At 41.0% G+C, this 19,295-nt stretch overlaps 2 protein-coding genes across 2 annotated transcripts; one reads left to right on the forward strand and one right to left on the reverse strand.

The window, feature by feature from the left end:
* The first annotated feature begins 200 nt into the window (after window positions 1-200).
* Window positions 201-12,801, forward strand: LOC113032477 (glycoprotein endo-alpha-1,2-mannosidase-like protein). The gene is made up of 4 exons (XM_026185417.2): window positions 201-1,192; window positions 2,460-2,569; window positions 9,340-9,416; window positions 9,782-12,801. The coding sequence occupies exons 1-4, from the start codon at window positions 682-684 to the stop codon at window positions 10,416-10,418; spliced, it is 1,335 nt and encodes a 444-aa protein (XP_026041202.2). The 5' UTR covers window positions 201-681; the 3' UTR covers window positions 10,419-12,801.
* yrdc (yrdC N(6)-threonylcarbamoyltransferase domain containing) lies at window positions 12,319-19,144 on the reverse strand. Its single transcript, XM_026185418.2, has 6 exons — window positions 18,872-19,144; window positions 15,269-15,464; window positions 14,490-14,604; window positions 14,278-14,397; window positions 13,427-13,557; window positions 12,319-12,800 (listed from the first exon to the last, which is right to left on the reverse strand). The coding sequence occupies exons 1-6, from the start codon at window positions 19,041-19,043 to the stop codon at window positions 12,731-12,733; spliced, it is 804 nt and encodes a 267-aa protein (XP_026041203.2). The 5' UTR covers window positions 19,044-19,144; the 3' UTR covers window positions 12,319-12,730.
* Between the last annotated feature and the right edge of the window lie 151 nt (window positions 19,145-19,295).

The raw sequence follows: 19,295 nt of genomic DNA on the forward strand, positions 1-19,295 counted from the left end.
CTTGTGGCCTCAGACCTGTTGATAAGAACAGTAGGCTACATAACGGGTATAACCATGTTGCTTTTTAGTCTTTTCTTTTTGAGTAAACTTTAGAAACGGTGAACGAGAAGGGTCCCGCCTCTTTGGCATCCATAAGGAAACACCAGCCAACCAAGCACGGAGGCTTTAAAGCCTCTCCGGGCATGACCAACAGAGAGCATCACCCCTGCGTTTAGACACCGTTTTTTGTCGGAAGTCAGGTGGATGGAGCAGCTGATGGGCGGGGGCGGTCCACGGGAGCGGTGAAGCGTCTTAGTGAGTGACAGCGTGGAAAAGAAATATGAGAGGAGAGTCTTAAGTTAGGAATAACTGGCCTGTGGCATTTAAAACAAAAAAATTGTAGCTCGGGCTTATCTTAGAGGTATAGATCCGCGTTGCAGTGATAAAAAAAAAAATCCGCAGCTCATCGAAATGCGGAACAGAAGAAAGTTAAAAATTCCTTAATCAACTACGTAGGGTAGTCCTCCCTGGTTTGAGTGCAATCATGTAGACTCGTCTTTTAGCTGATGCGACGAGAAACACTTCGGAGAGTAGTTCGTAGTTTGTGGTGAACTCCATCTGGCCGCAGAAGCAGGACGCAGGTTTAATTTGCGCTCTTGGTTCCGTCCGTGCCGTATGCAGCTCCTGCCACTCTAGCCAACCATGGCACGACTGAGGAGGAAAGCGTGCATAGCTCTGTTTCTTTTCACGCTGTTCATCTTTGGGACCATGATGGGACTGAGGACCCTGAAGCCCAGTGACGGTTTCTCGGACTTGGCTCCGGGCTTGGAGCTCCTGCCGATGATCGGAGGAAAGATGGACCGGCGCTCAGTGTCCCGTGATGGGACCGCTTCCCCGGGTCAAGCCCGTCCGCCTGGCAGCAACGCCAAAGCCGTGTTGTCTAACACCGGCCCCGAGGGGACCATATTTTATGATGTTCATATTTTCTACTATATGTGGTACGGCAACCCACATATGGACGGTAAATACATTCACTGGGATCACATCCTAGTCCCGCACTGGGACCCTAAGATCGCATCCAGCTACCCGAGAGGGAAACACATGCCGCCCGAGGATATCGGCTCCAGTTTCTACCCCGAACTCAATTCGTACAGCTCGCGGGATCCGGATGTGTTGGAGTCCCACATGGAGCAGATCGGAGCATCCGCAGCAGGTACTGTAAAAAATGCAAACCGGCACCCTGAAATTCTTAGAGAGACGCACAAAAAAGAGCTGAGTGTTGTTATTTGTGCACAGCAGCTTTACAGAAATGTGGCTTCTGTAAGCACAAAGCTGCCTCCCTTTAGCTGAAGGGGCTCGACACATTTTTCAGCACCACACATATACTGGACAGCTCCCCACATGCTTGGTTCCCATATATCTGCTGCTGCGCTTTCATCCTTCATTGAGGTGTACATCAGAAGCAAACTAATGTTTTTAAAGATGTTTAGCTATCTATATTAAAACTGAACCTTATACTACTTTAGTATTAAAGCATCACCAAGCCCCAAAGTATCTCTGCAAGTACCTTTATCTCTTTTAAATGTCATGAACTGATAATAGTTGTGTTGCAGTCTCATCAAAGACTTGTATGGCTCCCTTAAATTCAGTACAAGTTTGTTCCCTGGTGTCAAGTAACAGCGCAGTGTGTCAGCCATCAGCAGCCAACACATGATAGGCCCTGATGTGTCTGTCCTGCGGTGCAGTAGGTTACTGTACACCGGCTTGAGTGATGAGAAGGTCATCTAACCCTGAAACCTGGGAATCATGGGAGGTCCAGCTCAAAGTTGCTTAATTAAAACCTTCCATTTAATGAGAGACCTCATACTCAACTGTAAATAGATCTGCTTGACTTGGTGACTGATTTCCTGCCACTGAAATGAATAGCAGTAGCCGTCTTCTTGATACACAAAGACATGTTTGGCTATTGTAATCTAATAGTCTCCACAGCTCCACAGCAAGTGGACATGAGTTTAATAAATTAGTTGTGAGTGCATATACAGTGTGCCAGTTCCTACCTCTTGCCAGGCACCGCTGTGGCTGATAGAAAACCATTTTTCAGCCAGCGTGAGTTTATGAATTTATGAGCTGTCACACACTCAAACTGTTGCCACTAAAACAAGGCATAATAAATAGTCCTAAGATGACAAGTACATATTCATTTAAAAAATTGACTGTCCTCCATAGATCAGCAGATGTACTGTATTGCTGTGAACCACAAAGAGACACTAAAGGATGATCGCAGAGAAAGCAACATTACTCCAAGACAACAATAACTGCACATAAACACAGTTAGCTTGAAATCGATGCATCATTTCAGCAATCCATACAATAATATTGTTAGAGCTTCATATACATTTTGTTTGTATGTTCCCATCAGAAGGTGATGGTGCTCTGAGGTGTTAATTCGTATCTTTGATCAAGTGCTTATCTCCCTCCAGGTGTTCTGGTCCTGTCCTGGTATCCTCCTGAAGTAGCTGATGACAATGGGGAACCTGCTGAGGATTTGGTACCAGCTGTACTGGATGCAGCATATAGACACAACCTCAAGGTAAGCAGTGTCAGCACATTTTACGTGTGTGTGTGTGTGTGTGTGTGCATGTGTGCGTGTGTGTGCGTGTGTGTGTGAGAGAGAGATGTTTCTTAGATGAATCATCTATTTTAAACATTAACTTTTTTTCTCTTTCCTCTTCATTGACCTTCATTGAAACTCTAAAAGACAGACCAATAAAAAGGAAATCAGATAGCACACTATATAACAATACTGCCAAAGTATAACTAAAGTAAGCTCAGATCATATAGAAATACAACAGAGTTTACAGTAGCTTTGAACTCTGTTAGAGAAATTAGATTTTGTGAAATTCATTTTAACTTTAGGACTATAACTTCCTGGAAAACAAACCAGTGACTCTGTCATTTCTGTCACTCAGCAGCTATTCTGCATGTCCTTTAAGAAATACAGGAGATGCATCTCTAGAGATTTGTGTTTAGATAAAGACTATAACAAAAAGAAAATATATATATGGCTATACTGCCTCTCAAAAGGAAAGCATAGTGTCAATTTAGTACTACTACACAACAGTAGCTACTGCCCAACACGCATGGATACTGTGCTGATGGATTAATGTACAGCAAATCACCACGATATAGAATCTAGGCCAGATGGCAGCAGCTAGGCTTCTCCTAATTCCTAACAGCTGTAACAGTGTCCAAAGTATCTTAAGAATTCCTCATATCTGTCATTTACACTTAGAAATAGTTGAGCTGATGGTTGCAAAGTGTATATGGCAGAATATGTCCATAATTACACAACACTTTATCACATTTGTATTAGTTCTGAATGCGCTACACTTGAATTATTTGCATAAGAGGACCAAACTCAGATCCCTGAAGTACTCCACTGAGAACAATGAGCCATATTGAATTGTGTCTGTGGAGTTTCACTCTGCAGTGTGGATTAAACACCCAAAATTATCTACATGACATTAAGTGCTACGTAGACAGTCGTTAATATGTGCAGGCTTGCTTACAGTCTTTCATAGTGGCTCATTGTGTTGGCTTTTGTGGGTTCAAAAGAGAAGTCTTTACAATTGATGATTTCTATGAGCAAAACAGACCTAAAGTAACTCAGCGATTGTTTATTTTGCTATTTTTATTTTGAACTGTTGCAAGAGCCAAAGTTGAGGCTCAAATGTGAAAAAAATTGGAATTTCTGTCCACTACCCTTTCTAAAACCTCAGTGACACGGGACCAAAAGAAGGATTACTGGTCTTTCACGGAGGCATATGAAGAGCTTAACACTGCATAGGATAGTAATCTCGAACCAGTGTTATATGTGGAATTTGTGGGTGCTAAGGCCTTCTCAACTTGCTGTGCTGCATCCTGTAAAGCTGCTCACTGCTACTCAGGATTTGACTCGGAATACTTGCGGCTGCAGTGACTTCGTCTCTAGCATTAAAGCATAAAATGTGTCAAAGAGCTGCTGCTGTTGCCGCTGGATTAGTTGTTGAATGAACTCTTGAACACATTAGTGGGGTGGAGAGCCGTGGGAGGCGGTGCAGAATGTGGGTAAAACCACATGACCAATTGCCAATTAGGTTGGAAAATGACAGCGGACATAGCTGAGTCTGTGTTGGTGCCCCTGCTGCACTGTATTGAAGGCTTATTAAAGCCAGTGTTTGCTTGTAATCAGATATGATTCGTGTCAGATGCTTACCAAATACAAATGGAGGGATTGGGCGAAGAAAGACAATGAAGGGGAACAAGAGTGAGGTGCTAGCAGTACGGGATTTTCAGCAGCACTGTGGATCGGAACAAGGAACTAGAAATAAATTAAGAAAGTTCTCAGGTCTGTATGCTCTAATGTGAAGAATAAAAATGACTTAAGGGCCAAGATCTGAGGACTTTTCCCATGTTAAAGCAGGTGCCATTAATAATACACCACTGCATTTGTACATCTAATTCATTAATTTAATCATCTTAATAATTACCGAACATTTTCTAATATCAGCTTCTAAATATGACATTTTGTTGCTCTTTTTTAATATATGTAATTTATAATCGAATATTTTTATAATTGAAAAATTTTATAGTTTAAAAATGACAAATATGTACACACGTAATAATATTTCCATGAGCCTCTTGAAGTATATTTACCTTTTAATGCACAAGACCAAAAATCATTATTCACAAGTTGTATTTACAATTTGCAAAAGTTATCACCGAGGTTAATTACAAATCAGTATTGCAACACAAGTCATTATCATGCTGGTGTTTGTATTCTGTTGTGCAGATAACATAATTTGATTTCAGCAGAGATGCGGCCACAAACTGGCCTCATTCTCACTATAAACAACTCCGATGAGAGGCAGAAGAGTTGTCGGGCTAGCCTGTCAGATTTAATATCATACTGGGGAGTTTTTTCTGTTTGGTTGAAGGCAACGAAATAATGCATCTCTACAAGGGCAAGACAAGAATGCAGGGATTAGACATGCATGGCTGAGTTGATGAGGTTTTACACATAATGCTGTCAGTAGAGAAGCTAATAGACAGAATTTAATGCCACGCTTTATTGTCATCATCCACCCAGCAAGCATGGCATTTTCATAAAAGCACGTGAGGAAAAACAGATTGTGACACGTTTTCTTCAAACTGCATATTGGAGTATCTTACTGAAATAAGAACGAGCTGCTTATCCTTGTGTTTAATGAAAACGCGCAGAAGGTCACAATCAGAGCAGTCTCCAGAAAGCGCTGGAATGAAATTATTCAGAGTTGAGTGGAGTCTTTCCAAGCATCCTCTTCCAATTCTCTTTGTTTTTCTTGAACTGTTATGTCTGCACAGAGCTACATTTATCTTTGGATTGCATCCTCTTGCATAATGTTTAGCAAAATGCTGACAAGGTAAAGAACTTTGGCTCTGATAATTTGGAACTCTGATGAAAAACAACCTTAAATCATTTCTGTGCTCTTTTCCACTGAAAGGCGGGACAAAAGGTGGGAGGGAAGCCCAAGTGAGGAGGATGGATGGTCCCACAGAGGGCAGTGGCAGCAGCCAAAAATGTATCAGATCAGGATTCAAGAAGCTCACATAAAGTGGCTGCTTGCTTATCTGAGAAATGCATGAGCGAATTAGCAGTTTTGTTTTGAGTCCTCACCACCTTGGATAGTCTACTGTATGATATCAGAAAAATACATTCATAAAAAAAGACAAAAAAAATATCACAAAGGGAGGAACCTCCAGGAGTAATGAGCTATCAGTATTTATGATGCGTACCTTGGTTTCCAGCTTTGTCCTTTCTTGACCTGAGCTGTCTTGCATGTTGCAGCAGCAATCCTCCAAACTGAGGAGGAGTCTGGCACTCGTAACTGATGAATATGAAATTAACTTTCCAAGATTTTCATGGACAGACTAACCCATTAGGGGACACTTACTCATAACCTTTAAGTATTCAATAGCAAAGAATAAACAAAAAAGAAAATGTAAAATCAGAGAAGCTGGAACCATTTTTGCCTGAAAAATAATATGACACATACATTTTAAAATTAAGAAATTATTGGAAAAAACATGCTTTTTTTAATCAAAGAAGTGTTTGCATTCAGACATTTAAACATGCAGTAAAATTATCAATAAAAATAAAAAAACAAGGAAAATGCTACAAATGACCAGTGACATGATCTGTCTCCATGACAGCAGGATGTAATGCTGAGCTGACAACGCATTTATATGAACCCAAAGCGATAGATGGAGGTTTAGATAAGAGGAATACAGTGAATTGCATACAGCTTTTGACCTAATTGAACATGTACAAGTTAGACTGAAGGTGAATGGAAACTGGAGACGAGCAAGCTCACTAAAAACAAATCCAGCTTCCATCCTGGTAGCGATCCCACGCCACATTGCTAAAAACACACTGACCCCTCTTCGGGTAATGCTGCAAAAGAAAGCAATGTACTTTTTATTATATAAGTTGAATAGCATCTCAGTAACACCCACACACGGCTCATGTTGGAGAGCACATCACATGAGCCTCCACAGCAGTGCTGCTGCTTGACCTCAGCTCGAAGTGGAGCTGAAATAGTCCTTTTGCCCAGGGCAGGGTGGGGGCGGCTTGGTGGGGACAGGGTAGGGGGGTTATTGGAAACTGGAGGTAGGAGAAAAAGAGCAGAGGGGATATGTGCATCATGGGTCCCATGACTCAGTTTGAGCCTGTGAACAATCTGCACCCTGAGGGGGTGCAAAAGTTCTATCTCCTAAGTAGGCCATGAAGCTACACAGGGGAATATGGCCCATGGGTGCCCTATGATGGCATCAGCCACACTTCCTTATTTCCCGATGCACTCAGTAGCTACATTTTTTCGTACATGAAACCTGTACAACCTCGGTGTATATCCACCGACTTCATTCACTGTAGAATGAAAGTGATATTAAATTGATCTAACTGTCAGAAAAGGTCTGAATCTATATTTTTGTGTTGGTGCATATCCTTCCCTTTGCGCTTTCTGCATGACATGCCACTAAATTCACTCTGCTCAGCACAAATCACACCGGGGCTGTTCCAGACTGCACTGTCAATGTTTATGAGGTATTAAAATGCGTTGACTATGTCTCATTTACTTCTAAATTACCAAAAATGTAATCAGCCAGCGCGTTGGGGAAAATGAGTTTTCTAGTAGCCTGTACTCTGATGTAGTATCTATTTTCCTCTGTTATAATCATGTTATAATCATGCAGCTTCACGAGCTGTAATATCTCATAGATTTTTTTGTGGCTTTATCTTACTGTACTATCTTATTGTCTCCATCATTTTCTCTCACTGTTACTGCCAGAGAGTTAGCTTCATAAATATTGATTTTAGAATATGATTTACTCATATGCCCAAGACCTTCCTTCCTCAATCTCTTTTCAAATTACTCTTTTGCAAAACAAAGTGCCTCTTACACTGTTAAAATTGACATTTTTTTGTACATAAAAGCACTTAGTATCATTATTAGTAGCAGAAGTGATCCAGTTATTTGGATCCATCCTGACCGTCCAGGACACATATCCATTAATTCGTTAATACGCTACACTTAACTCCATAACGACAATATGGATCTTACAGAAAAACTACAAAATACATCTATTTCCAATAACAAGTAGGTGAAATGCCATTCTATAGTTTAGTGGAGCTTTGCAAGCATTGGATTTTTAACAAAGATAAGACTTGGATCATGTAAAGTGGGCTAAGGCATCTTTGTTTAGCTTACTCAATGGCAGCCTACATCCCTTTAGATGCTTCCATCATCTCAAAAAGGACATTTCCTTTCACATTGTTCCTCTCAAGTGTCCAGTGCTGGAAAAGTGGTGTTTCTCTTTGATCATGCATTATTCAAAGTCACTGAATTCTCCAGGTGCACCTTAAAATATTCAACTTAAGCACTTTTTGTGTACATGTCACTTCATATCCCTTGTTCCTCTGCTGCGTTTGTTCATGAACTGTAAACGGCCATTTCTAACAGACGCATTAACTGTGAGTGTTACAATAGTCTCCAGAGGCAGACCACTCAGGCTGAAAAACAATTATAGTGTAGCACATTTTGTCGTGAACACGGAGCAGTGAGGAAACATGGTGCTTTGATGTCCGTGTAAGTGGGTAACATTTGTGTTGGTGAGCCTTCTTAGTGTTATAGCCTTATTAAAGGGTTTTTAGAAAACTGCAGTGAGTCTGTAATAAGGTACAAGGGTAAAGGCACCAGACTCCTGATGCCACGCATTGCTTTGGGGCTGCACAAGGTCAAAATGGTGCATGACTAACATGTTTTGCTGAATTATAACCGTGAGACTCATTTTCCTGAAAAGGGGCTCAGAGGTCTGATGAGCTGTGATACCATCTGACTACAAAAACAGGGGTTGGTAATTGCGGTGTGACCAACATTGTTGCATCCGTGCCCAATCAAATTGTGATCTCTTTGTTTTTAATATGGTTACTTCAAAGATAGGGACCAGGTCTGAGACCGCTCAGTCACCATCTTCAAACCCATGTTGGTGCATCAAAACAGTGATAAAACGGGGATAAAACAGCAACAATCTCATTGAGATAATAATGTGATTAATGATGATAAAGCTCAAATCTTTTGTCTGCTGCAAATATGTTGCTATCCACACTTGACCTGTAGTGGTGTACTGGAACCAGACATGGAATCCATGCATTAAATGCAACACTGTCAGCCACAGACTGGGTCAGACTGAAATGTGGAAAATGTATTGCTTATACAGTTATAAGCAAACTGGCACCGCTAGTTCTTTTCAATAACAACAAGCATTTTACCAAGATCATCAGATTATCATACCCTGATGAAGATAAGAGAATGAATGGATTCATGGATGGATGGATGGAAAAATAAGAAGCAAGTAACACAATAATACAGTGTAAGTTCAGGTTTTATGCATGTTTCTCTCTGAAAACACTTAATGGTTCGTCTCTCCAACTACTTTGAACTAGATAGCAAAAAAAAAAAAAAAAATCAATCCAATCATTCGCCAACCACCTTTCCCTGGTTGCATGGAGGTTGTGGTCCTATTTTTCCTCTTGTGTGACTGAGGCCTTATTGAATTATTTTTGTCTTAGAAACATGTCAGACTTTGATTGATTACAAGCCAGGAGAAGTTACTGTCACTCTTGTCAACTTTCTATGAGGAATCTCCCCCTGGGAACGCCTGACTTTTAGTCAATACTTCTCGAGGTCATCTGTAAATGCTGACCTTGAATGATACATAAATTAATAATGTAGTTATATAATGAATGAAAATGAACATGCATATTGCTTTATCATCTCCCAGGTTGCATTCCACATCCAACCATACAGAGGACGAAACGATCAGAGTGTGCATGACAACATCAAGTACATCATTGACAGGTGGGTGCATGTCTGGCTGTGCTTCATCGCTGAGTCAACTCAAATAGAAAGCCATTAAGATTGCATGCATAGCAAGAAAAACAGCAGTTACGACACTGAAATACTTTTAGGGTGCATTTCAGCTTATATAAAGCCAGTTTCATGACTTATGGATGAGTTCTTCAAGCAAAAGCCATTTTAACTTTTAACTTTAACATGTGGGGTTGCTCTGAAAAAGAGGACCTTTCAGAGATTTACTCAGAAGTCCCAAACCTTGAAAAGATATTCAGTTTAAGTAAGAAATGGTATACAATATTTTATTCTTTGTCTCAGTGGTAGGGTTTATTGTTGTGTTGTTAAATGTTCTGTATTATATTCTTTTTAAGGTATGGCGACCACGGAGCGTTCTACAAGTTCACTACCAGCACAGGGAAGAGTCTTCCTCTGTTTTACATTTATGACTCCTACCTAACTCCACCCGAGTCCTGGTCTGAGTTTTTGACACCGACTGGCTCCCACAGCGTGCGTGGGTCAGCTTACGACTCCGTCTTTATAGCCCTGATTGTGGAGGAGCGTCATAAGCACGACATCCTGGCAGGCGGCTTCGATGGCATGTACACTTACTTTGCCTCCAACGGCTTCTCCTTTGGCTCTTCTCACCAGAACTGGAAAGCCATCAAAGCTTTCTGCGATGGGAACAACCTCCTTTTTATCCCCAGCGTGGGGCCTGGTTACATTGACACCAGCATTCGGCCGTGGAACAACCACAACACACGCAACAGGGTGAACGGACGTTACTACGAGACAGCCCTGCAGGCGGCACTCAACGTGCGCCCAGAGATTGTCACCATAACATCTTTTAATGAATGGCACGAGGGGACGCAGATAGAAAGGGCTGTGCCTAAAAAAACTGTGACACGGGTTTACTTGGACTATCAGCCACATGGGCCTGATCACTACCTGGAGCTGACCCGCCGCTGGGCCGAGCAGTTCAATAAAGAAAAGGAGCAGTGGCTCATGTGAGCTTTCATCAAACTGACTTGAAACGGCACGCTGTAGTGGAAGTGTGTGCACACATGAAAGAGGAGGCAAGAGAGCAATTGATTGATATAGTTTTGAGTGCAGAAGGACATGCTGTTACCTTTTTTAAACATGCTGGATGCGAGAGGTCCTATAGATGTGTGTGCAAATTCAAAGATAGGATACAAAGCGTATCAAAAACCCAGACTTGTAAAATGCTCTGTGGGTCTGTCTCTAATCTCTAATCTCCCCCACACAATTGGTACGTTGAAATGTCTGCCCGATAATTTATTGTATTTCTAAATACAGTAAGCCACCATCTCATGCCCCTTTATATGGTGAAATAGTAGAACTGAAGACACTGTAGTTTTCATTTATCCATAACATACAATTTGACCCTTTACCCAGGTTCAGAGAGCTTTTTAAAATGGGGATGATGTGGTGTTTTACAACTTGTCACTGTCACACAACATCATAATTTGTAAAGGTAAATTTGGAACATTATAGCATGTTAGCTCAACTTGTAAAAACACAGAACATGACAGTTTCTCACAGCAGATCCCCTGCATCCATTTCACTCGATCTCTAACATCTTCCTCTGTCACGCCAACCATCTGCATGTCCTCCTGCCTGAAAGCATCAATCTTCAGCATCCTTCGTCCAGCACATCCACCATCGCCTCTCTAACCTTGCCTCCAAACTGAGAGTCACCCTGATATCCTCATTTCCAATCCTGTCCATTCTGCCAGTAAAATCTTAACATCTTTTACTCCACCTCCAGCGTGACAACTTGCCCTTTCGTTATTGCCGCTGTCTCTAAACCATATATCACAACAGGTCTCACTACCATCTCATAAACTCTTTTACTCTTGCCATCCTTCACCAACAAACTAACTTACCAAGAATACTCATTTCTGATCTACCCAAATAAAATTGGGTAATTTCAACCGCTCCTTTATTTCCTGAGGCCTCTGACACAGATTTTACTCTAGGTACTATTGACACAACCCTCCCATTCATCAGCACAAGCTTGTGAGTCCCCGAGGCTGGGATTGTGTCTCCTCTTTGTCTCAAGCTGGGGATCTTTCCCATATAACGTGTCAAGTACTACACCACAGACCCGATATCTACTCAAATACAATTGGAGATTGAGTAATTCCTATATGAAAAGACTTCACTGTAAGCATATGGGACTCTGCTTTTTTTTCTCCACTGAAGCAAGAAGTCAGGACATGAAAGTCTATGGCTCAAAGTGATTGAACGCATTAATGAATATAAACCTGCCCACTGACTGGGGCACCCTCTGTATAGACTTGATTAAGATTCTGATATCTTTTAAAATGAAAGGTTTCACAGAGACAGGCGTTTTTGAGAATAAAAGTGCGTTCTCTGAATGATCCGAAGTTGATTTCCCTGTCCAGGTTGCCAGTAAGTGGTTTCTGCTCCTTTTTAAACACTTAACATTGCTCTATTGATTTCACCCTCCATTAAGAAGCTGTTTTGAGTGAAAATCCAGACACCAGTGGATAAAGACAGAAATAAATCTCAGATAGCTTCTTGTGCATGGAGAAAACTGTGAGACTGGGAAAAAAATATGTAATTTTATTGTGGATTTGCCAATGTTGTACCATCTGTTAATCAAGGTCCAATCAGACACTGAAGATTTAATCATGTACTCCAATTATTAACATTCAAATGAGAGGAATTCTACAAATTATATCCATGTGCCAACCGAAACAACCCAAATGTGCCAGTATTAGTAGTCTACACTGTAAAACAGGATTTACTGCAAGTGTTGATGCTAACAATTGAAGTGCAATCTTCACGCTGCCAGAAAAAAAATGATTAAAAAACAAACCAACAAACAAACAAACAAACAAACAGAAAACAGTTTACAGCCCCCTTAAATAAAGTTGATTTATTATATCACACAGATTCAATCAGACCATTAAAATGTGTTCACTACAGTTCTGATCGTGTTGCGAAAAGGCTGGCTCAAACCATTCTTTCTCCCATGACCACATTACTTAAAGTACTATACAGCTGACCTATTTCTGTATAAATGATAGTTTAAAGCTTAAACTCCCAAATAATGTAATGACAGAAACATATACAAAATATGCTAATCTAAGACATAAGGAAAGATACCCAAGACTTTGAAGCTGCCACTGGAACAAAATCGTCCATCAGCAGTTTCAGTCCTCCTGAGATACAGTCTTCCCCGGCAAAGGCTGATTCATGGATTCATCTTCTCCCAAGTAGCCCCGGGTCAGAGCTGGTTGTGCGTGATTTTTGGAGTGTGGAGAGTTCAAAGGTCATTCTTCCCCAGAGAGCTCTGACAGTCCATATTTGCGCTCGAGCACATCAACCGTAGAAGAAAGGGCACTGAAATCAAAATTAAAGTCATTTCTTGTTTAATGTACCAAGTCTACTTCAGAGGAAACATGGGTGGTTTGGGGGCAGAGGGGGTGTAAGGGTCAGAGTGAGAAAGAAGAGTGTTAACACGATGCGACAGACTGACTCCAAATATGGTTTTTTAATGAAACTAAGACTTGTTCTTGCAAAATGCCTCCTTATTTTTTGTGGTGGGTATTTCAATATTTAAGTTTTGTTTTAGGAGATTCATACTATAGCTGGTGCTGTAACACTGGGAGAGGCTGGAAACACCTGGGTATTTCAAAGCAACAGTGAGTCAGTGCGGATGCATTCCCCTTCTTCAAGTCATGGAATAAACTGGTGCTATATGAATAACTTCCAGTTCTAATTCAGGTGACTTGAGCAACGTATGACTGCTTACTTTGGATATTTTAATACATCAGACTCAGTCAGTTTACTTTTGCTCAGTTCTGGTTTGAAAATGTTTTTTTTCCAGTCAATTTTTTTGTCAGTTGTAAAATGTGCCTGAAGTTCTCTGAAGGAGTTTAAATGATATGCTTAAACATTCAGTTACATCAGATAGTTTTATCTCACTTGGAGAGAAACTATTGGAAAAAGCGTCTGGATGAACTTACCACCCTGGTCTGATGATGCTGTATTTGCCGATTACTGACAGGTCGACTACTGTTGATCCGAGGCGGCTCTGGTCTCCTATCGGTCCACCATCAACAACCACAGCTAGTTTGGGCCAGAGCTCCTGGAACTCCTTAAGAGGATAAACCCAGCAATATTCAGAGCTACATACACTCACTGACCGCTATGTTAAGTGCGCCTGTTCAACTGCTCAAAAATACAAATAATTAATCAGCCAATCACATGGCACCAAGTCAATGATTTACACATGTAAAGACAACCTGCTGAAGTTCAAACAGAGTATCATAATGGGGAAGAAAGATGAATGAAGTGAAGTGATTTTTTTCATCACAGTGAATTCACTTCACTCAAATGGAGCCCACAGTTACCAGATTTCAATGCAATAGAGCACCTAAATAATGTGGTGGAAAAAGAGATTGGGATCGTGGATGTGCAGGTGGCAAATCTGGGGCAACTGTGTCTGTCTGGTAGGTGTACTTGAAATTTAACCTCCTAGGACCTGGCGTCCACATACGCTGACATCACATTTAAGAAATATGTAAAATACAAAATTTTGCTCTACAAGGGCCTGATATCCACTTACGAGGACATTATACTGCCACTGCTCTATCGAAATTTAAAGCGAATGTCCTCATATGTGGATCTCATTTTTCTCAGAAACAAAAACAAACAAAAACAAAACATAATTCTTTGTTTTTACACTCATCAGATCCTAATCAGCTCAAATAGCAAAGAGACATTAAAAATGCATGCCATGAAAGAGTTCGGGTCTTAGGAGGTTAACGTACTTGAAACTGAAAGAAACAAAAACATCATTTACTTTAGTACTTACATGTACTTCCACTGTGCTGGTATGTGAGCTGATGTTGGCACTTGTGAGTGCCAGTGGTTCCCCACACATCTGACAAAGTTGCCTCATAAAGGGATGATCTGGGATACGTACACCTACAAGCTGAGGAAGACATGGATGTGTAAACAACAATTCACACTTATGATCAAACAATTTATTGTCAGCACTATTCAATGAAAAAGAAGCAAACTCACTGAGGTAAAGGGGTTCAGGTCTGTGTTCAGTTCTTCAGACCTTTCAAACACCAGGGTGACAGGACCAGGGAGCAGGTCACCTAACAGCTCTTTTTTCACCTTCACCTTGCAGTACCTGCACATGACATCACATTACCATACTTGTGTGTAATCTAGCTCCCAAAACTATAAGGAAAACAACATAAATGACCATTAATGACTGCATCACTGCAAAAAAAAGCAGCTGTGTTTTATTTGATTCTCTGCTCTGATCCTGTTTTGTCTTTTGCAATGAAGTTTTGAACTCATGATGTCACGACACCAATTTGCATTGTGGAAAAATTGCTTTGGGCCATTTCATCATGTTCTGAATTTTAATGAAGCAAATGACTGATAGCCAAAATAACTATCTGATAATAAAATAATTGTTTTTCAGGCCAGAATAGTTTTTGGGAATATCCACTATTCTCTGATTTAATTTGTTTCACTTTAAATCCCACAAAGCTTTAACAAATCTCAAAGAAATGCGACATGCCTGCACAGCGATAGAAAATACAGTCACAGAATAAAGTTGCGAATAATAATTACCGAGGTGTCCTTTGACAGCAGGTGTGCCTGTCACTCAAAATGTAAAATGTGTTATTTGAGTGGAGATGGTATCTGTGCCTCATGCATGTGTGACTCTTCAGGAAATGAGTAATATGTTTGTGCAAAATAGATGGCTTAGAGGAGGACTGCACTTAGAATGAAGCAATTACACAACATGTGCCCTGATCAAAGTGAAATAAAAGCACACTTACTTATAGATATCCTGAATTTCCCCTACACAGATGGCCAGCGGCTTCTGTCCGTTTCGTCCTTTAGTGTCATACGTTTTTCTGACGGCGTCGGAGTTTTGGGCCAGACATGCCAGGCCGTAGATGGTATCTGTGGGCACCGCAACAATGTGACCCTCTTTCAGGGCCTTTACTGTGCAACTCAGGATTTCAGCACCATCTGCAGTTCAAAAACAAGGGGTGTTAATGAGACGTCATCCACAGAAGGACAACAGTATGAATGGATGGTATGAGGAGGTTAGGGCATCTAAATTAAATGTTTACTCTAAACATGTTCCCCCAGCTTTATTACTTTCATTTTCCTTTATGTATAAGGTACAAATTTAGGCTCATCAGCTATCGTGAATGCAATGTAAATACATTAGGGGGAGTGATAAAACAGGAAGAAATATGTATAGTGTAATATGTTTGTTGACTACCAAAAAAGTACACGCCTGAAGTAGCTAAAAAAAAACCCAAAACCAAAAGTACACAACTGAAGTGTGAATAGATAAGCAACCTAATGAAATCCTACTCACACAATTGAACAGGTGATGTAACACCTTTCCAGATGCAATCTCACCTTCTAATCACACTATATACTATAATGCTAAAATATTTGTTGCTTGCCTTCACACACACATCCCATTCTCAGTCCAGAGGATTTAATATGTCAGCCCAGCCTTTGCAGCCATAGAAGCCTCAGCTCAGCTGGGAATTGTGTTTATGGGAATTTTAACCATCCAGAAGTGCATGCATGAGGTCAAACACTGATGTTGGACTCACAGTCTCTGCTCTAATTCAACCCAAAGGTGTCTGTCGGGTTGATGTCAGGACTCTGTGCAGGCCAGTCAAGTTCTTGCACACCAAACTCGCTCATCCATGTCTTTATGGACCTTGCTTTGTGCACTGGTGTGCAGTCCTGTTGGAACAGTAAGGGGCCATCCTAGAGCTGGGCGATATGAGATTTTTTCATATCACAATATGTTCTTTTCATTTCAGGCGATAACGATATCTATCACGATATAAGCCAAATAACTATATTTGTAAGATTTAAATGTGCTGTTGCTCACAAGTAAAATGTGAAATAATCAGCAGCTTGTTTTTATTTAAATATTTATTTCCCATAATAAGTTCAACAGGGTAGATGTACTTAAGGAACATGAGACTTTTTCAGATAAATAAAGGCAAATATTGCAAACTACACAAAAGGCAGCCGCTAAAGCGTTTAAGTTTCAAAATAGAACAAACGAAACAGACTAAATTGTCAATTCCACTTAGAAACAAAATATTAATTCTAAAAATAAATCTTAGTTTGTTTTACAGAAGAACAGACAAAACTGACTAACTTTTGTCAATATCAAATAAACTGAGAACTAAAAGGAAATTCTCAATCTCTCCTTGTTGTATAGCTGAGCTTTTCAAACAGTTTTAACAGTTACTTTAGTCTGACAAAAGCCGAATGACGAATTAGCGCTTCCAGTCAGAGACTGTGGCTACGTCCACACGTACACGGGTATTTTTGAAAACTGAGATTTTCCGTTTTCGTTTTAAAAAATAATCCCGTCCACACATAAAGGCAGAAATGAAGGAAAACGCTGCTATGAACATGCCAAAGCAGCAGGTGGCGCTATATTCCTAACCGTACCGAAATGTTGGCCAATCAGAAGTCTAGAAGCCTCGGTGGGAAAAAGTAAACAAAGCTGGGGCATAGAAGCAGAACAGAGTCGTATGTGTGGAGGGACAGTAACTGTGTGTATATGTAAGCATTTAAACACTGCAGAGAGTAGAATTAACAGTAACAGTATTGTAGAAATTCATTTCACCGAAACAATAACGTGGCGCACAGTGTGACGCATGCACCAGTTTATTGTATTTCCAGACTTGCTTTCGGCACATTTACAGTGCACGCTACTCTGTTTTTGTCAGACTTGAAATAGCCGAAATACCTTCCCACTACGGAACTTCTATGGCTCTTCCGTTCGACAATCTCTCCGGCATTGGAACCATCATCTGTTTTCTCTTCGGTCACGCTCGGTTGATTTTTCTAGTCGGCACACTCATTTCCTCCATTACGCGCTGGCTCCATTACCCGCTGGCTGTTTCCCAAACAAACACACGTGCGGCTTGGCACTTGTGCTGTACGTAACAAGTCACGCGACGTGACGCTGCGGCTGTGATTGGTTCGGCTCTGCGCTGCTTAATTTGGATTGGCTGACCTTTTTTTTTTTTTTTTTTTTTTTTAAGAGGACAAGAGCGGCGAGGTCTATCGCGATAGCTTAATTTCTCTATCGAGTAAAAGTTATATCGCGATACATATCGTTATCGTTCTATCGCCCAGCTCTAGGCCATCCCCAAACTATTCCCACAAAGTCAGGAGCATGAAATTGTCCAAATTGTTTTGGTGTGCTGAAGCATTAGGAGCTCCAACCAGACGTCATAATTCCCCTCTTCATCAAACGCTACACTTGGCACATTGCACACAAGTTCTGTTCTCCTGGCAACTGATTGCCAGATGTAGAAATGTGATTCATTACTCCCGAGAACACGTCTCCACTGCTCTAGGGTCAAGTAGCAGCGTGCTTTACACCAGTGTATTGCTTTGCATTGCACTTGGTGATGTAAGCCACTCAGCCATGGAAACCTATTCCATGAAGCTCTCTATGAACTGCTTTTGAGCTAATCTGAATGCCATGTGAAGTTTTGGAGGTGCATAGAAACTGACTCTGCAGAAAGTTGGCAAGCTCGGCACACTATACATCTCAGCATCCGCCGAGTCTGCACTGTGATCACACTTCATCAGCCATGAAGTGATAAAATCACACTTCATGGCTGAGTGGGTATAATACCACTCACAGCTGACTGTGGAATATTTAGTAGCAAGGTAATGTGACAACTTGTCTTATTGCACAGGTGGCTTCCTACTCACTCACTGAGCTGCTCAGAGACCCATGCTTTCTCAAATTTTTGTAGAAGCAGTTTCAAAACATTAAGAACACCTGTCAGCATACTCATCGTCTTAGTACATTTCATTCTACACCTGTTTAAATGTTAAACTTGTTAAAGCAGTGATTGTCAAAAGGATCTGCTTAAGTTCAACCCAAGTATCCGAAGAGGCAAAATACGTAATTTAACTCCATTTGGATAGGGCCAGATGAGGACCTGAGGTTTTCACACAGTACAGAGGCATGAACGTTATGGTAGTTTGGGGCTTTTAATAATTTCTTTAACTTTTGTTTTCCTTTTTCTACAGTGGAATACAGCATACATAATGACTACAACAACAAGAATTAGGTGTACAACTTTGAATTTCTGCTACTAATTTCTAGTTTGGGCAAACAGCTACAAAGTAAGCAGTTCATCCTAACTGGCAGTGCTCACTCTACTGTGACTTAACTGGAGCTTAGTTTTGGATGTTAGAATCACATCGGGTTAGCTGTGAGTCACACATAACAGGAAAACCAAGAATCTGATGCAACATGGTGCAGTGTTTACGTTGCTTAGCGCCAATCAGAGCCGGTTGTTTACAAACACACTCTGCTTCACTAAGCGAGACCTACGTCCACTTTGAATGTTAGACACATGTACCTGTCTCGTCCCGATGGACCGTCGGTCCGTTGGAGGTCGGCGGTAACAGACGCAACACTTTTGTCTTGAGCTCTTTAAACATCTCTGCACTGATCCGACGAGCTGCGACTGAACCGTGAACTCCTTTAGATGTATTTACTAATACAGCAGCAATACTACATACCAGCTTCATAAAATCAAGCGTTCATCCGGAGGACTACCCTGTCTCACACGAGCAACGTGTTGTGGTGGGACCAGATGATAGAATTTTTCCGGGTTACGCCCCCAATCTATGACGACAACAATTAAAGAGCCAGCGGCACGGAAAAATGCAGACTAATACCAATGACCGCCATAAAAACGAGTATAATTTCACACTTGACATATACTTATAGCATTTCTAAAGAGATATCGCTCTCTCTATCTTTCTAAACCGAATGCCAAC

The sequence above is a fragment of the Astatotilapia calliptera genome, chromosome 11, assembly GCF_964374335.1.
Source record: "Astatotilapia calliptera chromosome 11, fAstCal68.1, whole genome shotgun sequence".
Classification (NCBI taxonomy): domain Eukaryota; kingdom Metazoa; phylum Chordata; class Actinopteri; order Cichliformes; family Cichlidae; genus Astatotilapia; species Astatotilapia calliptera.